The 16,596-nt window shown below is 37.3% G+C and overlaps 1 protein-coding gene across 1 annotated transcript in view; it reads left to right on the top strand.

Annotated features, from left to right (window-relative positions):
• Window positions 1-12,930, top strand: part of EIF1AX (eukaryotic translation initiation factor 1A X-linked) — a 20,920-nt gene extending 7,990 nt beyond the window's left edge. The window contains exons 2-6 of the mRNA XM_059385299.1: window positions 1,933-2,115; window positions 3,077-3,127; window positions 5,955-6,036; window positions 8,848-8,939; window positions 11,839-12,930. Of these exons, the coding sequence (XP_059241282.1) occupies window positions 1,933-2,115; window positions 3,077-3,127; window positions 5,955-6,036; window positions 8,848-8,939; window positions 11,839-11,844 (414 nt within the window). The 3' untranslated portion in view covers window positions 11,845-12,930. The remainder of the gene's footprint in view (window positions 1-1,932; window positions 2,116-3,076; window positions 3,128-5,954; window positions 6,037-8,847; window positions 8,940-11,838) is intronic.
• The last annotated feature ends 3,666 nt before the right edge of the window (window positions 12,931-16,596 follow it).

Here is a 16,596-nt window from a genome sequence, read left to right on the forward strand (position 1 = left end):
ATTTATTTGACAGAGAGAGATCACAAATAGGCAGAGAGGCAGGCAGAGAGAGAGAGGAGGAAGCAGGCTCCCTGCTGAGCAGAGAGCCCGATGCGGGACTCGATCCCAGGACCCTGAGATCATGACCTGAGCTGAAGGCAGCGGCTTAACCCACTGAGCCACCCAGGCGCCCTGCATTATGTTTCTTAAGAAGAATATTCTCTTATATAATCACAATAGAATTATCAGACTCAGATAATTTAACATGAATATATTATATATCTAGTATATAATCTATTTTTGAAATTTTCCAGTTATCCTAGTAGCTCCCGGCATATTTTAACAAAGAACCTTTTTTGATTGTCTTTTTGTATAGAACTTTGGTGGATTTTGTTCATGGCTGTGTATATATAAGCCACTAAAAATGAGGCATGTTTTGTGTCTAAAAGACCTTTTTGTTTCTTAGCTGTAGTTAGGCCTGCCTCCGTTAGCTGTTGACTTTATTATGACGACCACTACTTTTTTCATGTTTTTTTCCCCTCACTTGGGAAGAGAGGCTGCCTTTGAATTGACCCACAATATTGAGGCTCTAGGTGTGGTATAATCTGAGCAATCACTTCAGCATGTTAAACCCATGGTTGAGCCTTTCAGAGTTAGGTCTCAGTATACTTACAGACCGGTGGGTATTCTCTTAGTGGGTCAGTCTTATGTACAGCTTGAGTAAGCTAAAGGTTCTGAGGCAACATCCACCTCCAATCTTCTGTCATTTAATGATTAGAGAAGAACAGACAGGCCCACGTGCAAGCTAATGCTCATCATCTTAGTTTTCCAAATGTCAGTAAAACCGGGGAGTTTCTGGGTTTCCTTTTGGAAGGGTTTTCTTTAAAAGTTCGGCATTTTGCCTGAAAACATCTTTCTGGCTTTACAAAAACTTTGAATGATGACTTCTAATATAACAAAGACATTATTGGGGTACCAGGGTGGCTCAGTCAGTTAAGCATCTGCCTTCAGCTCAGGTCACAGTCCCAGGGTCCTGGGAACAAGACCCGCATCAGGCACCCTGCTCACCTGGGAGCCTGCTTCTCTCTGTCTTTCCCCACCCTCCCTCTCTCCCTCTCTCTTAAGTGAATAGGTAAATCTTAAAAAAAAAATTTGACTAGAACAGGGGCACCTGGGTATTGCAGTCCAACTCTTGGTTTTGGTTCAGGTCATGATCTCAGGGTTCTGGGATCAAGCCCCGCCTCACAGTCCAATGTCAGCCCAGAGTCAGCTTTGGATTCTCTCTCCCTCTCCCCCTGCCCCTTTTCCTTCCTCTAAGATAAATAAACAAAACAGACTAGATAACACATAGGCATAATGGTTAGGAATAAATATGTGTAGTAAAATAAAGACTAGGGAGTAATAAACACTAAGCTAGTTATTGGTAGAACCAGAATCTAGACTCCATAATGTCCTTTCTATAACAAGCTATCTCTTATCAGAAATGCTTTAATTACATCTGTTCATTTTGAGTAAACAGAATGACTACTGTCTTCATAACTGTAGGCTTTACTTTTGGAGACCAAGGTGGCATGTCCCAAAATGCATATTACATCTCATCAATCTCTCTCATTTGGAATGTCTCCCAAATTTGGATCTCCTTTCCCTCAGATCTTATAAAGGCTAATTTCAACAATTTGGCAAATACAAGTAGCTTAATGTTAGTTTTTTTTTTTTTTTTTTTTTATTTGGGGAAGAAAAAGCACAAGAGAGTGAGAGAGCGAGCGAGTGAGCATGATTGGGGGAGGGACAGAGAGAAGCAGGCTCCCAGGTGAGCAGGGTGCCTGACAGAAACTCCAGCAGACCTCTTGCTGAGCTCAGAGCCTGACACGGGGCTTGATCTCAAGACCCTGAGACCATAACCTGAGCTGAAACCGAGAGTCGGACGCTTAATGGACCGTGCCCCCATTCTAGTCAGTTTTGTGTGGGTTTTTAAGTTGCTGTTCTGAAAATTTGAACAGTATCCTATACACTTTTGTTTTCCCTCCCCCAGAGTATGCTCAAGTAATCAAAATGTTGGGAAATGGACGATTAGAAGCGATGTGTTTTGATGGTGTAAAGAGGTTATGTCACATCAGAGGGAAATTGAGAAAAAAGGTAGGTGTGGAAATTTGTTTTACTTTAAAATTGTGATTAAGGTAGAAGATTGCTCCATAGTTTTTATGGGTCAGGGACCTCATTTTTGGAAGTTCCCCAAAGATTTCAGTAGAACAGTGATTTATTACCTATGATAAAACAGCCAACTCCTTGATGGTAATTTTTTATGGATTCCATTTAAAGACATTGGCATCACCTATTTTTTTCTGCTCAAAATGTTTAACCTGAATCTAATCATGAATAAACAATCAACAAATCCACATTTAGAGAAACCCACAAAACATGGCCTGGCTCTTAATACAATGTTAATGACCTTAAAGGGGTGGGGAACTATTCCAGTTGCATGGAGATAAAAGAGACCTAATGGTTAAATGGGGTATGTGGCTCATGTTTGGATTCTGGTTTCAGGGCGGGGGAAATATTTGTAAAGAGTGTTAAGAAAATGTGAATAGGAATTACAGTTAGTGTTGTGGTGATACTAAATTTCTTCAATGGGCTGCCTTGGAATGATTAATCTCCCATCATAGTGGGCTTTGAGGCAGATATATTAATCAAGTTGGGTAAAAGTCCCTCAAACTCTGATTTTAGATGGTTACTAAACTATAAAGGGGTTTTGCCAGCTTCTTATGTGGGTGGTGAAATGAAGAGAGGGAAGGCGATAAATGTACTTTTCTAACTTTCTATTCTCACATGTAATGGATGGATAACTAACCACTTGGAGTAATTCACTATTAAAAATTCCTTAATTTCTAATCTAGTCATTATTCTTTTGGAATTAATAAACAGTCAGGCTGTTAAATAAGATTTTAACACCCCAAATTATAGAAGATTTGAAACATCTCAGCTGCTTACTGTAGTATTTTTTTCCTATTGGGTGAATAGTGTTTTATGGAAAGACTGACTCAATGTTGCTTTGCTTCTTTATTTTTAAATATGACATGCAGTGACTTTTCTTTCATAGGTTTGGATAAATACTTCAGACATTATATTGGTTGGTCTCCGAGACTACCAGGTAAAAATATATATATGTATATATTTTTTTCTCATTTGTTCACTTGGTTGAATTTTGTGAGCCATTAGTGCTTAGAACTTCAGTCATGACTGTATTTGACCAGTTCCACCCCAGCATGCTGCTCACTATTGTGTCAACAAACATTTTATACGGGCCGGTTAAGTTTTTTTAGGTATTATGCTAGATACCCTAGGCATCATGGTTCCCAAGTGGCCATTTTGTGGAGTCCGTGTTTTCACTATGGAAAAAATAACAGGCAGCGTGAATTTTTCATAAAGTTAAATGGCCTTTTTACCTTTTTTGATATTTAAAAAGTTCCCTTGTTTGGAATGAGTGATGTTAGTGGTGATTTTGTTTGTGTTCTTATTTGTTATAATAAAAATTTAATCTTATGGTAGACCTCCTATGCCATTTTTCTTTTCTTTTTAATTCATACTTGTTGAAATAAAAATCTGGGAACTCTTACCGTAGTGGATACACCTGAATGAGCCAAGCTCCCATCCCAAAAATGCTTACGGCCTGGTAGTGAGAAGAGTGAGACAGGCACACAAGTAACTGCGGTAGAAACCATGATAGAAGTATGTGATCTAAATTTGAATGAGCACCAGGAAAAAATGGTAGTTGAATAATCTCAACTTGAAGACTACTCATTTTGGGTCTCTGTAGGCCATTTGGTTTCTCCCTGTTGGAACTCATCACCATATATTTAATCACATTGTGAGTGATGTTTCTGTTTTTATAGCCTTGATCCTACCTTGATTTTTTAAAATCTATGTTCCAGAGTAAAGAATTAAAATCTTTACTTTAAATGATTGGTTCTCAACCATGAGTGAATTTTTTCCTCTAGGGGGCCATTTGGCAGTGTCTGGAGACATTTCTGGTTGTCACAACTGGGGGAGGCAGTGTCGCTGTCATGTAATGGATAGTGATGAGGGGTGGTGCCAAATATCCTACATTGCAAAGGACAGTCCCTACAACAAAGAATTGCCCAGCCCAAAATGTGAATAATGCTAAGGTACAAAAAAGCCTGCTTTAATTAATACCATTTTGGGATGCCTGCGTGGCTCAGTGGGTTAAGCGTCCAACTCTTGATTTCCTCTCAGGTCACAATCGCACCCTGCCTTGGGCTCCTTGCTGGGTGTGGAGCCAGCTTAAGATTCTCACTCTCCTTCCGTTGGCCCCCTCCCCCGCAAGTGTGCACTGTCTCTCTGACAAAACAAAATACCATTCTAATGTCCAGTTTCTTCTCTTAATCTTAAAAATAACCCCAGAAGTAGAAAGAATAGTTCTCTTTGATGGATAAGGAAACCCAAGATATGAAAGCATGTACAATTCTGACTATAAAATGACAGCCAAGACCAACTTTTTCTGATTCTTAGTCTTCCATAAACCACCTTCTCTACCCCTGCCACTTTAAGGCTGGTCCAGGGACCAGTGGCATCACTGGCTTTTAGGAACTTGTAAGAGATGTAGGTTTTTGGACCCCACTCCAGTCCTCCTGAATTGGAATATGCGTTTTAGCAATTTACCTTTGAACTTCTATAAACATCATAGTTCAAGAAGGACTGGTTTGAATCACACTGCCTTTGCATCACTGATACTCTTTGAAGCCCTTTGGTCCTGCTTTTAGGTCCAAAGAACTTCTTGAAGTTGAAACAATCAGCTTCAACACTTTTTTTCTTCCTTAACTGAGTGGGATTCTTTTCAAATGGGAAAATGTGAACATTCTATGGCAGTAGTTTTCAGTGGGACATTTGCATCAGAAACACTTAAAAGGGCTTTTAAAAATACAAATTCATGAACTTCACTCCGCCTCTACAGATCTAGCTCCAGGAAATACAAAGGCTCCACTGGAGATTTCATTAGGTTCATATTCTAAGAACCTCTGATGCATGGAAAGGCATATTAATTTCCTTAGGTCATTACACATTACACATTTTTTTAGTTTGTTTAATCAACCCGTAAATTATGGTCCCAGGGAATTTTCGTATTTCAAAAGACTTCTAATCAAAGGATAATAGTAAACACTTAAAAGATTGGGTTTGCACAGTTCTGCCCTTTTTAAAGTGAGATCTGTAAATATCTTCCTTAAGCTTGTTGATCACTATTCATTTATGCATGTAGGCAGCTTTATACTATATAACCCTGAGGATGTTTTTTAGAAGGTAGGAGAAAACTTTATTTTTTAAAAGTTTTGTTTCTGGGACGCTTGGGTGGCTCAGTGGGTTAAGCCTCTGCTTCCGCTCAGATCGTGATCTCAGTCAGGGTTCTGGGATCGAGCTCCACATCTGGCTCCCTGCTCAGCAGGAAGTCTGCTTCCCCCCTCTCCTTCTGCCTGCCTCTTTGCCTACTTGTGATCTCTTCCTCTCTGTCAAATAAGTAAATAGAATCCTTTTAAAAAGTTTTGTTTGTTTTGATACCTTTTTTTTAACATTCATTTGAGAGAGCACAGCAGGGTTAGAGGCAGAAGGGGAGGAAGAGGAACAGACTCCCTGCTGAGCAGGAAGCCAGATGCAGGGGCCCCATCCCAAGACCCTGAGATCATGACCTAAGCTGAAGTCAGGTGCTTAAAGGACTGAGCGACCCAGGTGCCTCTAATACTTTTTTTTTTAAATTTTGATTCCAGTATAATTAACAATATAGTCATTCAGCATTTCCATATGTCATGTAGTGCTTATGACAACAAGTGCACTAGGTAGGAGAAAACTTTAAAATGTGAAAAAAGGATTGTAACCACAGTGAGATTTAATTTTTTATCCACTTTGAAAATAATTTGGGAAAGACTATTTTGGCATAATTGGTTCTAAAAGTTACTTGTCTTTTTTAGGATAATAAAGCTGATGTAATTTTAAAATACAATGCAGATGAAGCTAGAAGTCTGAAGGCATATGGCGAGCTTCCAGAGCATGGTAATGTCTGAGTTACTTTACTAACCTGTCATATGGTGTTCATTCTTGGTGTTACTTAGGTGAAGGAATTTTGGTAGAATTTTGCATATTTACTTTTGTGCTTACATGGTTCGTTTTAAGTATGCCTGCTTCATAATAGTGGATACCTTAAGAAAAAAGTAACTGGGATTCTGTCCTTAATAAATATACTTTCTGGTATGGAGTTATGTTTTATACTCTGAACTTCTGCATAATACTAATAAGAGGATTACTTTTGTTTCAGTATTTATTTCACAATAACTTTCTCAAGAGATTGTATTGTTCATCTACTTTAAATGTGAAGCAGGGATAGTACTTAGGTACTGTTGTCAATTTTTATAAAGTCAGTTTTCAGTTATTATCCTAGTATTAAAAGATCCTGTAGGATTTTTTAAAACCAATGTTGTCTCTCTGTTACCGATACAAAAGTTATGTGTTTTTTTAAAGATTTTTCAGAGAGGGAGAGAGAGCAAACATGAGTTGGGGGGGTAGGGAGAAGCAGGTTCCCTGCTGAGCAGAGAGCCCGATGTGGGGATCCATTCCAGGACACTGGGATCATGATCTGAGCCAAAGGCAGATGCTTAACTGACTGAGCCACCCAGGCACCTCAAAAGTTACGCATTCATAGGTGGTAAACTTAAATAAAACAAAAATAAGTCCTTCGTAACCTCACCAAAGGGGAAATGTACTTTACATACTATTTTATAAGCCTAAGTGGCTATTTCATTTGGTGTTTTTCTTTCATTTTGTAGTGTTTTTTTCTTCGTTTGGGCTTTCTTGCATATTATTATAAAAACAATATAATTTTACTTAAGCACAAAAATCCTCCAAAATTATTTACTTAACATTTTCAGTCTAGGAAATGCTAGTATATCGGGGAATGGAACCAGCACTTCCCAGTTCATTTTCATTGCTTAGGGATAAACATGATTTGACTCAAGTTTCTGATTGATGAGTCTGTCTGGTGATTGGGTGTTGTTAGCATGTGCTCTAACCAGTTTGAGGCATAGTTAGAAGTTGTAAAGGTTTCAGAATTTGTGTAACTGGAGCCTGCTTTACTAAAAATATCTCTATGAAATAAATACTTGGGACTATGTCAACCCAAAAAGCTTTTGGACCATGAAGGAAACCAACAAAACAAAGTGGCAACCTATTGAATGGGAGAAGATATTTACAAATGATTTATCTAATAAATGGTTAATATCCAAAATATGTTTAAAAAAAAAAAAAAACACAAACCTCCTATAGCTTGGGGCATCTGGGTGATTAAGCATCTTCTTTCAGGTCCTGGGATCAAGCCCTGCATACGGCTCCCTGCCCAGCATGGGATTCTGCCTTTGCCCCTCCCCCTGCTCCTGCACATGTGCATGTTCTCTCTCTCAAAGAAATAAATTAAATCTTTTTTTTTTTTTTTTTTACGATTTTATTTATTTGAGAGCGAAAGAGAGATACTGACTAAGCCATGCAGGTGCCCCTAAATAAAATCTTAAAAACAAAAACAAAACAAAAAAAACTCATACAACTGAATGCCTAAAAATCCTCCCAAATAATCCAATTAAAAATGGACAGAAGACCTGAATAGACACTTTACATAGAAGATGTAGAAATGACCAATAGGCCTTAAAAAGATGCTTAGCATCACTAATCATCAGGGAAATGCAAATCACAACCACAGTGAGATACCCCTCATACCAGTCAGAATATCTTGTATCAAAAAGATAAGAAATAACAAGTGTTGGCGAAGATGGGGAGAAAAAGGAACCCTTGTGCACTGTTGGTAGGAATACAAACTGGTACAACCATTGTGGAAAACAGTATGGAGGTTCCTCAAAAAGTTTAAAAGTTCCTCAAAAAGTTAAATATAAGGGGGCACCTGGGTGGCTCAGTGGGTTAAGCCGCTGCCTTCGGCTCAGTCCCACATCGGCTCAGTCCCACATCGGCTCAGTCCCACATCGGGCTCTCTGCTCAGCAGGGAACCTGCTTTCCTTCCTCTCTTCTCTGCTTGCCTCTCTGCTTACTTGTGATCTCTCTCTGTCAAATGAATAAATAAAATCTTTAAAAAAAAAAAAAGTTAAACATAAAAATACCATTCAGTCCAGTAATTTCAGTACTGGATATATACACAAAGAAAATGAAAGCACTTATTTGAAAAAGTGTATGTACCCCTATGTTTATTGCAGCATTATTTACAATGCCAAGATACAGAAGCAACTTGTGTCCACTGATAGATAAATGGATAAAGGATATGTGATTGATACACACATACAACTAGAGTATTACTCAGACATAAAAGCAAATGAAATCTTCCCATTTGTAGTAACATGTATAGACTTAGAGGGTATGCCAGGTGAAATAAATCAGAGACAAATACCATATGATATCACTTAGACTTGTGGAATCTTTAAAAAAAAAAAAAAACTACGAACAAACGAGAGAAAGACTCATAAATATAGAGAAGATATCCAATGGTTGTTGGGGGGCCAGGAGGTGGGCGAAGTAGGTGAAGGGGATTAAGAGGTACAAACTACCAGTTCTAACATAAATCATGGGGATGAAAAGTACAGTATGGGGAATGTAGTTAATAGTATTGTAGTAACATTGGTGACTTGGTAACCATGCTTATTCTCGTGAACATGTTGTAGTGTATATAATTGTCAAAATCAACCATGTGCGCTTGAAATTAATATATATGTCAACTATACTTGAATTGGTATAACTTTGACTCAGCATTTGATAACAGACCATTTTAATATTATCTTGGTTATATGAGTGTATTTGTTATTGTTTCTTTAGCTAAAATCAATGAAACTGATACATTTGGTCCTGGAGATGATGATGAAATTCAGTTCGATGACATTGGAGATGATGATGAAGACATCGATGATGTGAGTAGATGGATCTTATATTTTCCAACTTTTGTTTCTGAATTATCCACAGAGAAACCAGCTTTTTCTCCTGTCTTCCTTTAAACTAAAAATGTTGAATACTTGAATTAGGGTATATTTCAAGACTTGTCCATGAATTAAAATACTCAGTATTATTTAGAAGACAACTAGTCAAACTTATACTTTGAGAATTCTTACAGTCTTTTCAACATTTCTTCCAAAAAAGATCAGTATCTGCTTTGGCGATATGAATGCTAGGCATTGGAATCATAACTTGTTTAAAAGTATCTTTTTTAAGAGATAGCTGTTTATGAATTTAGCAGACAGTTGTAAGAAATAGAAGATCTCAAAGAAACATGCCTTAATTGAAATACTGGTATATTAGAAGAATCTTTTTTAAGTAGCTTGATATGGAACATTGGAATTACAACATTTTTTTAAAAGATTTTGTTTAGTTTTTGTTTTTTTTTTTTAGAGAGAGAGCACATGTGAGGGGGCAGAGGGAGAGAGAATCTGAAGCAGTCTCTGCCCTGAGCATGGAGCCCAGTGTGCGGGCCTTAATCCCACAACCCTGAGATCATGACCTGAGCTGAAACCCAAGAGTCAGATGCTTGACTCACATGCCCCAGAAGGTCTCAGTTTTAACAAGGCTTTTAACATATGTTGTCATTCCAGGGGTCCCTGGGTGGCTCAGTCAGTTGAGCATCCAACTCTTGATTTCAGCTCAGATCATGATCTCAGGGTTGTGGGATCGAGGCCCCAGTTGGCCTCCACGCTCAGTTCTGCTTAAGACTCTCTCCCTCTCTCTCTGCCCCTCTTCTACATGTGTGACCTCTCTCTTTCTAAAATAAATCTTTAGAGACCTTTCGCCAATTATGATACTTCATTTATTGGATATGCGTTGTTGGCAAACTCTTGGTTTGGCGTTGGTGTGTTTTAGGAAAATATATTTTTTTTCTGAACGGTAAAGCAGTGATGCTCACAAGAATAAATGCCTTTTTTTTTTTAAAGATTATTTATTTGATAGAGCTCACAAGCAGGCAGAGAGGCAGGCAGAGACAGAGGGGGTAGCAGGCTTCCTGCTGAGCAGAGAGCTCCATGCGGGGCTCAATCCCAGGACCCTGAGATCATGACCCGAGCCAAAGACAGAGGCTCAACCCACTGAGACACCCAGGCGCCCCAGAATAAATGCCCTTTTGCTGTTATAGTATTTAAGTGAAATTCATACTTAGTTTCTGGCAATATAAATTTATTAAATAATTGGGGTAGTATTATAAGTTACTCTTAACTCCAGTTTGGGCTCTTTTTCAACTCCTTAAAATAAAAATGTAGTTGAGAGCCAAACTATGTATATAAATCTAAAAATAATTACTCTAATGTTTGGTTTGATTCAAAGATGAAATTTTATTATATCTGGGGCATTTACTCCTGACTTAGACTGTGTGACATGATTACCAGGGCCTTTCAAAAGTACAAAGGCTGATCTGCAGGGAGTCTGAATTAGGCATCACAAGTGATACCCACTACCCAGGTTCTATAATTAATATTTTTTTTACCTGATTTATCATATATCTAACTATATCTTTATTCATCCATCAATCCATCTTATATTTTGATGCATCTTCAGACCACTTAGAATACTCAGGGTGAATTAAGGATTTGAGTACATATCCTCCATGTATATATGCATTTCTGAATTTTTACATAAATTTGTCTTTCTTTTTTTAATGTATGTCCCTTTTAGAGACGCTGGGCCACAGAATTCTTGTGACTGACTTGTTAATGATACTTTGACAGTAGATTTATTGATTATATTCTGTGACCAGAACCTGACATGGAATTGTGTTGGAAATTAAGAACCAAATCAGAGAACACTTTTGAGTATGAATTTGAATTTGAATACACAGAGGTGATAGGTTGAGGATCTAAACAAGGTTAAGATTTTCTAAGAAAAAAACTGAATCTGTGCCAGTGATTCATTAGGACTGGACCCAGTATGCTGGCAAGGAAAGAGATGGTAAAAGATGGTGGATACTAAAGGAATTTGAGTTATCTTGAACATTTTGCAAGGGTTGCTTTATCACCGGAGAACCCTATGTTTCCAAGACATTTCTTCAGATTGCTTATAGGTAATGCTAGTTGTTTCTAAAACCGGGTTGAGAGGAGAATTTGGTTACTGCCAGACCCCTCTCTTTCTCAGATAATACTCCTGTGTGTCTGCTTCCACCCCAGAACCAAAAAGTCTCTTATCACTAACAAAAAAGGGAGGAGGTACTAAACTTTATTAAGAATATTTTGCATGGGGGGACGCCTGGGTGGCTCAGTTGGTTGAGCAGCTGCCTTCGGCTCGGGTCATGATCCCAGCGTCCTGGGATCGAGTCCCACATCGGGCTCCTTGCTCAGCAGGGAGTCTGCTTCTCCCTCTGCCTCTGCCTGCCATTCTGTCTGCCTGTGCTCGCTCTCCCTCCCCTCTGATAAATAAATAAAACCTTAAAAAAAAAAAAAGAATATTTTGCATGGGGGCGCCTGGGTGGCTCAGTGGGTTAAAGCCTCTGCCTTTGGCTCAGGTCATGATCCCAGAGTCCTGGGATTGAGCCCAGCGTCAGGCTCTCTGCTCAGCAGGGAGCCTGCTCCCCGCCCCCCTCTGCCTGCCTTTCTGCCTACTTGTGATCTCTGTCTGTCAAATAAATAAAATCTTCAAAAAGATATATATTTTTTGCATGGCATGACATTCTGAAGGAGGTTGTAAGATTTACTGGCAACAAACCAATGGAGAAAAACCCAGTGTATAGAATTTCCTCTTCAAAGGTAGCCTTAGGGTGTGCAAGGCTCCCCTATGTGGTAGACTGCTGGAAGATAAGAATTCCTTTGTTTGATCTGATGTTCTTTTCTCTTCCAGATCTAAATTGAATTCAACATTTTACATTCCAATTTCTCTGAGATTGTTCCCACAATTTGGATTTTGGCTGTGACCTGTTAAAGAAGATTAAAATTTCATTAGCATGAATACAGTTTGTTAAAGCAGACTGATTTGTTTCTAAGGTATTTCTTTAAACACTGGTAATGCTGAATTCTCTTAAATGAAAAGTTAAGCCCCTTTTGTTCTTTTGTTGTTTTGGAGCTTATGGGTAAAAGACCACATCTACTATTTTTAAAAAGTGGGGGGAAATGCATTACTCCTTTTCCTACTTTGGCCGCTTCCCATAAGAAAATGAATCTTTTGAATAAAACATTTGTCCTACACTTATGGATTATGATTAAGCCCTAACTTTGACTAGCCTGTCGACTGTACAGTAACTTTCTGTATATTCCAGTTACTTCGATGTTCCCTTGAGATTTTGATACAATTTAAAGGAAGCAGAACTCTGCATTTGGAGTAAAAAATGATTAGGTCAGTTTTTCATATTTAAGTAGCATGTGGCTATTTTTGTACTAATTTTGATATCATGTACATTGTTTTCATGATCTTATTTTGCCACTATAAATGTATCAACAAAAAAGCGTTTCCAAAATGCAGGTTTTAGAACCTAGGTTTTAATAGCAATTTTTAATTTGTAAGGTTAGTAATTATAGGAATTGAACAGTAGGTGGCACCCAGTTATCCTGACATTGAAACGTTGCTATAGTTGTCAGGTTTTTTTTTCCTTACTGTGCATAGGAAATTTCCCAAACAAGAAGACTGTTTTGATCATATGCATGTATGTAGAATATTTTTAAAGAACAAAAATATTGTTAAAAGTGTCATTCTATTTCAGACGTCATATACATATAGGCTACAATTTTGAGTGGTTTATAAACTCTTGAATTATGTATAAATGAAAATTTAATTTCCTAACAATTGTACAATTTAAGCCTTTTTCAAACTATCCCTAAGCTGTAAAAAGAGAAGGGAATAACAATTTACTGAAAAGATGGTTTCTCATTTCTAAATGGAAGAAGTACAGCTGAGAAATAAAGACAGTGTCATGCTGCAGAGTATATTATACCCTTACTTTGTGTTTAGGATATATTTTATTGTGTGTAAAGATTTGTTTTGCTTATATTTTATTGGGAATTTGGATTTTTCCCTTACTCAGTTTTTGTTCTCAACTCTACCAAGATGAAATTAAGGGCGGGGCTATTTAGACCTCACTAGCCACATTGAAATCTTAAGCAATGAAGAGTTCCATCATTAAGGTTGTGAAGCTTTTATTCTGCCGGTCTCCAGAGATGTTTTCAATGACGAAAAGTACTATAAAGGGAAATAAACCTTCATGTGGCTTCAGAAAATAAGCAAATCTTCTCTAATCTCATGTTTATTTGTAAGTGTGCAAACTCTGGAATCAGAACCTGAGGTACTATAAAACATTAAATCAGAGAATAGAAATGAGTAGACAGTTGGAATTCATGTTTCTTATTCTCTAGAGTTCTGAAGACTTACCTAGGTGGAATGCATCCGAGTCCATGGGCTGGTTTTTAAGACTTGTAAGAAACTAGCCTTGAAAAATCAACTTAGTGATTATCTTCATCAAAATCTAAACTTCCTAAGATATTTAGGCTTCTGTATAAAAAGTGTTTTACTAAATTTGTGGTGTATATGTAGATCCTTTTCCCCTGTTGTTTTACCAAGAATGTTGTAACTCTGTGTCTGTGGTACAGTTCTTGGTAGGGATGGTACAACTCACACATTACTTTGTCTACTTACCTCCTGTAACAAATATGGTTTGTCCAAAGAGTCTGAAAATTACAAGTATGGGCCCCATTCATGTGGGTATTAGTGACAGTTTTTTTCCTTGCCTATGTAGTAAGAGCTTAATCTAGTGCCATTGCATCCTGGAAAATCTCAAATCATAATGATTATAAAATGGTAAAGTTCTAGGTCATTTGCAACACTCCTTGGAGGGATTGTTTTACTAACTTTAATGTGAAATTTGTATAGTTTCATTGATTACATTTCAAATGAGAAATGGAAGTGGTCCTTAGTTGGTGTGTTTTGTTTTGTTTTATTTTTTGGTGTGTGTATGTGTGTTTTTCTGTTGAGTTTTTGTTTAAGGTTTTTTTTCTGTGGTTTTTTTTGTTTTGGAGGGGGTTGGCTTTGGGGTTTCTTTGGTTATATTCTTTGATTTCGATAACACAAAGCTATGAGGTATGCCCTGAAAGAAAATAAAATGTTTGAAATCCAAGAATAATTGTTCTTCCTGCTAAGCAGGTTTAGTAATTATTACTAATGAATTTGATGGGCTTGCATTTTTCATGCAGTGTTGATTCTACTTCCAGTTAGAGTATAAATAAATTGTATTACTAAGGTGGCTCAACAACCAAACCAAGCATTTGTGTGAAAAAATACTTGCCAAGATTTAATTGCTTGACTGTTGAATCTTTTCTGAACTTTCAGCCTCTTAAGAGACCACCTCTTAAGGATCCTGTAAACTATGCATGATGAAAATTCTTGTATTTTATTAAGGAATGGTCATTGGTTTACTCACCACAGTTACAGAACCATGGCTGTGAATATCGTTGGTTGCAAAACTCCTTGTGACTTGTAGTTTAACTTAATCTCATCTATCTTATGTAAATAACTAAATTATAGGATGGTGAATAACATCTTTAGTAGATATAAACTGTCAGTACTGACTTCAGAACAACCGAGTAATCAAGTTAGGTAAAAGCATGTTTGAAATAAAAATAGCTATCTGGATTTATACTTTATTTCCTACAGATTTTAAAGTAGCCAGTATTAACTGTAGCTTGACAGCATCAAAATGAAAGTGAGGTTCTTTATGTTACTTGTCCTAACAATTAAGACTCATATTGGTAGGAGATGTTTAGATCTTTATCCTGCTTCGCAAAAGGAGTTTCATTTATACTGTTTGGACTCCCATGAACTTTTACACACCACTTTTGTGTTTTTGATTTACCATAAGCTGTCATTCTTTTTATCCTTGCTTATTTCTTCCTACTCAGAAAAGAACAAAATATTCATACTACAGCTGCATTGAGATAACTCCTCAGGTACAGAGTGAACAACCAAGGAATTTGGAAAGTATTGGAGTGGGTCTTCTCTCCCCCCACAGCTGCTGGGAACTTAGGAGGCAGTGTGATCGAGGGTGAAGAGAGCATGGGCCCTATGGTCAGGAGGCCTGTGCCCCAACCCCCACTTTGCTCTTAACCTGCAGGTGACTATGGGCACCTTCTCTTACTTGTGTGAATTTCAGGCTCCTTACCGGAAGAATGGAGGTGATAAGAATAGTACCTACAGAATTGGCGGGGGACTAATTACATCTCCGTGTGTGTATTGCACCTAGTGCAGTGTCTGCTGCTTTTCACTCAGTACCCAGGACTGTATAAGATCAAATATGCACATCTTTTATATTCTCTATTTACCATTTCACTTACAGTCTTTAGTTCCTATAATAAAAGAAACTTGTAGAATATATATATTCATACATTCATGTTGATACAGTATTTAAAATAATTGTTACTACCCTCATTTAATTCAGCATTAGACTTAACAAGTCTCTAAATTGCTTAAAGATGGATGTTTTGCAAAATACCAACTACTCTATATTTCTTAAGAGAAATTTTGTAGTTATTAATATTGATAGCTCTGGTCATATTTCGTTTCTTAAGTCTAATGAGTCCTTTTACTATGTAGATTCATGACAGCTAATTAGTATTGACTGGTTTGGAGGTTTGGACTTATGTAAAAAAGATGGATGCAAACTATTACAATTAGAAAATAAAATATGAAATAACTTTTAACCGTATGCAGTTGATTCTTTACAAACTGTTTGACCTTTTTTTTTAACTATTTAAACTTAAGTTCATGAAGATGCTCTTCTGAAAACCAGTCGTGATTGAGGGAAAATGTATACTTCATGTTTTATTTTTCTGGTTTTGGTTGTTTGATTTGAATGAATACATTCAGATTTCAAATATGGGGTTTCATTTTGTGGGTGAGTGAATTTGTTACAAACCTATGCAGAAGATGTTTTCTAATGGTAGATCACTTCTCCTTAATGACCTCAAATTGCCAAAATCACATTCAGCAGACTTTAATTTTTGTACTGCAGAGACCCATGGATGAAGCAGATACCCTCTGGTCAACTTGTTTACCCCCACCCCCACCAGCTTGCTCACTTTTTAAAAAATGTCTTTTCAGGGTGTCTGGGTGGCTCAGTCAGTTATGCATCTACCTTCAGCTAAGGTCATGATCCCGGGGTCCTGGGATCAAGTCCTCCATCTCCTGCATCATTCTCCCTGCTCATCAGGGAATCTGCTTCTCCCTCTCCCATTGCTGCTCCCCGCTGCTCATGTTCTCTCTCTGTCAAATAAAATATTTTTAAAATAAATTAATTAAAAATAAAAATGTCTTTTCTGTTTGAATCGAGGCATTGTTCAGTTCAAAACTTGATAATGAACAGATCAAAAAGTAGAGACAAAATATGAGTTAAGTCCCTATACCTGATACTCCATTGCTCATTTGATCCACTGGAATATCAGGTATAGAATTAGTTGGATTTTTGCAAATTTAATAAAAATCAATGCATAGTTTTTATTTTAAATACCTTAGAAATGTAAGAATAACTTTTGTTAAGAAAGGTTATCAGAAGCAAATACAGAAACTCAGTCTTTAAAAAGCCAACTTTTTAAAAAAGATTTTTATTTGACAGAGATC

This window comes from Mustela nigripes, chromosome X, assembly GCF_022355385.1.
Source record: "Mustela nigripes isolate SB6536 chromosome X, MUSNIG.SB6536, whole genome shotgun sequence".
NCBI lineage: Eukaryota > Metazoa > Chordata > Mammalia > Carnivora > Mustelidae > Mustela > Mustela nigripes.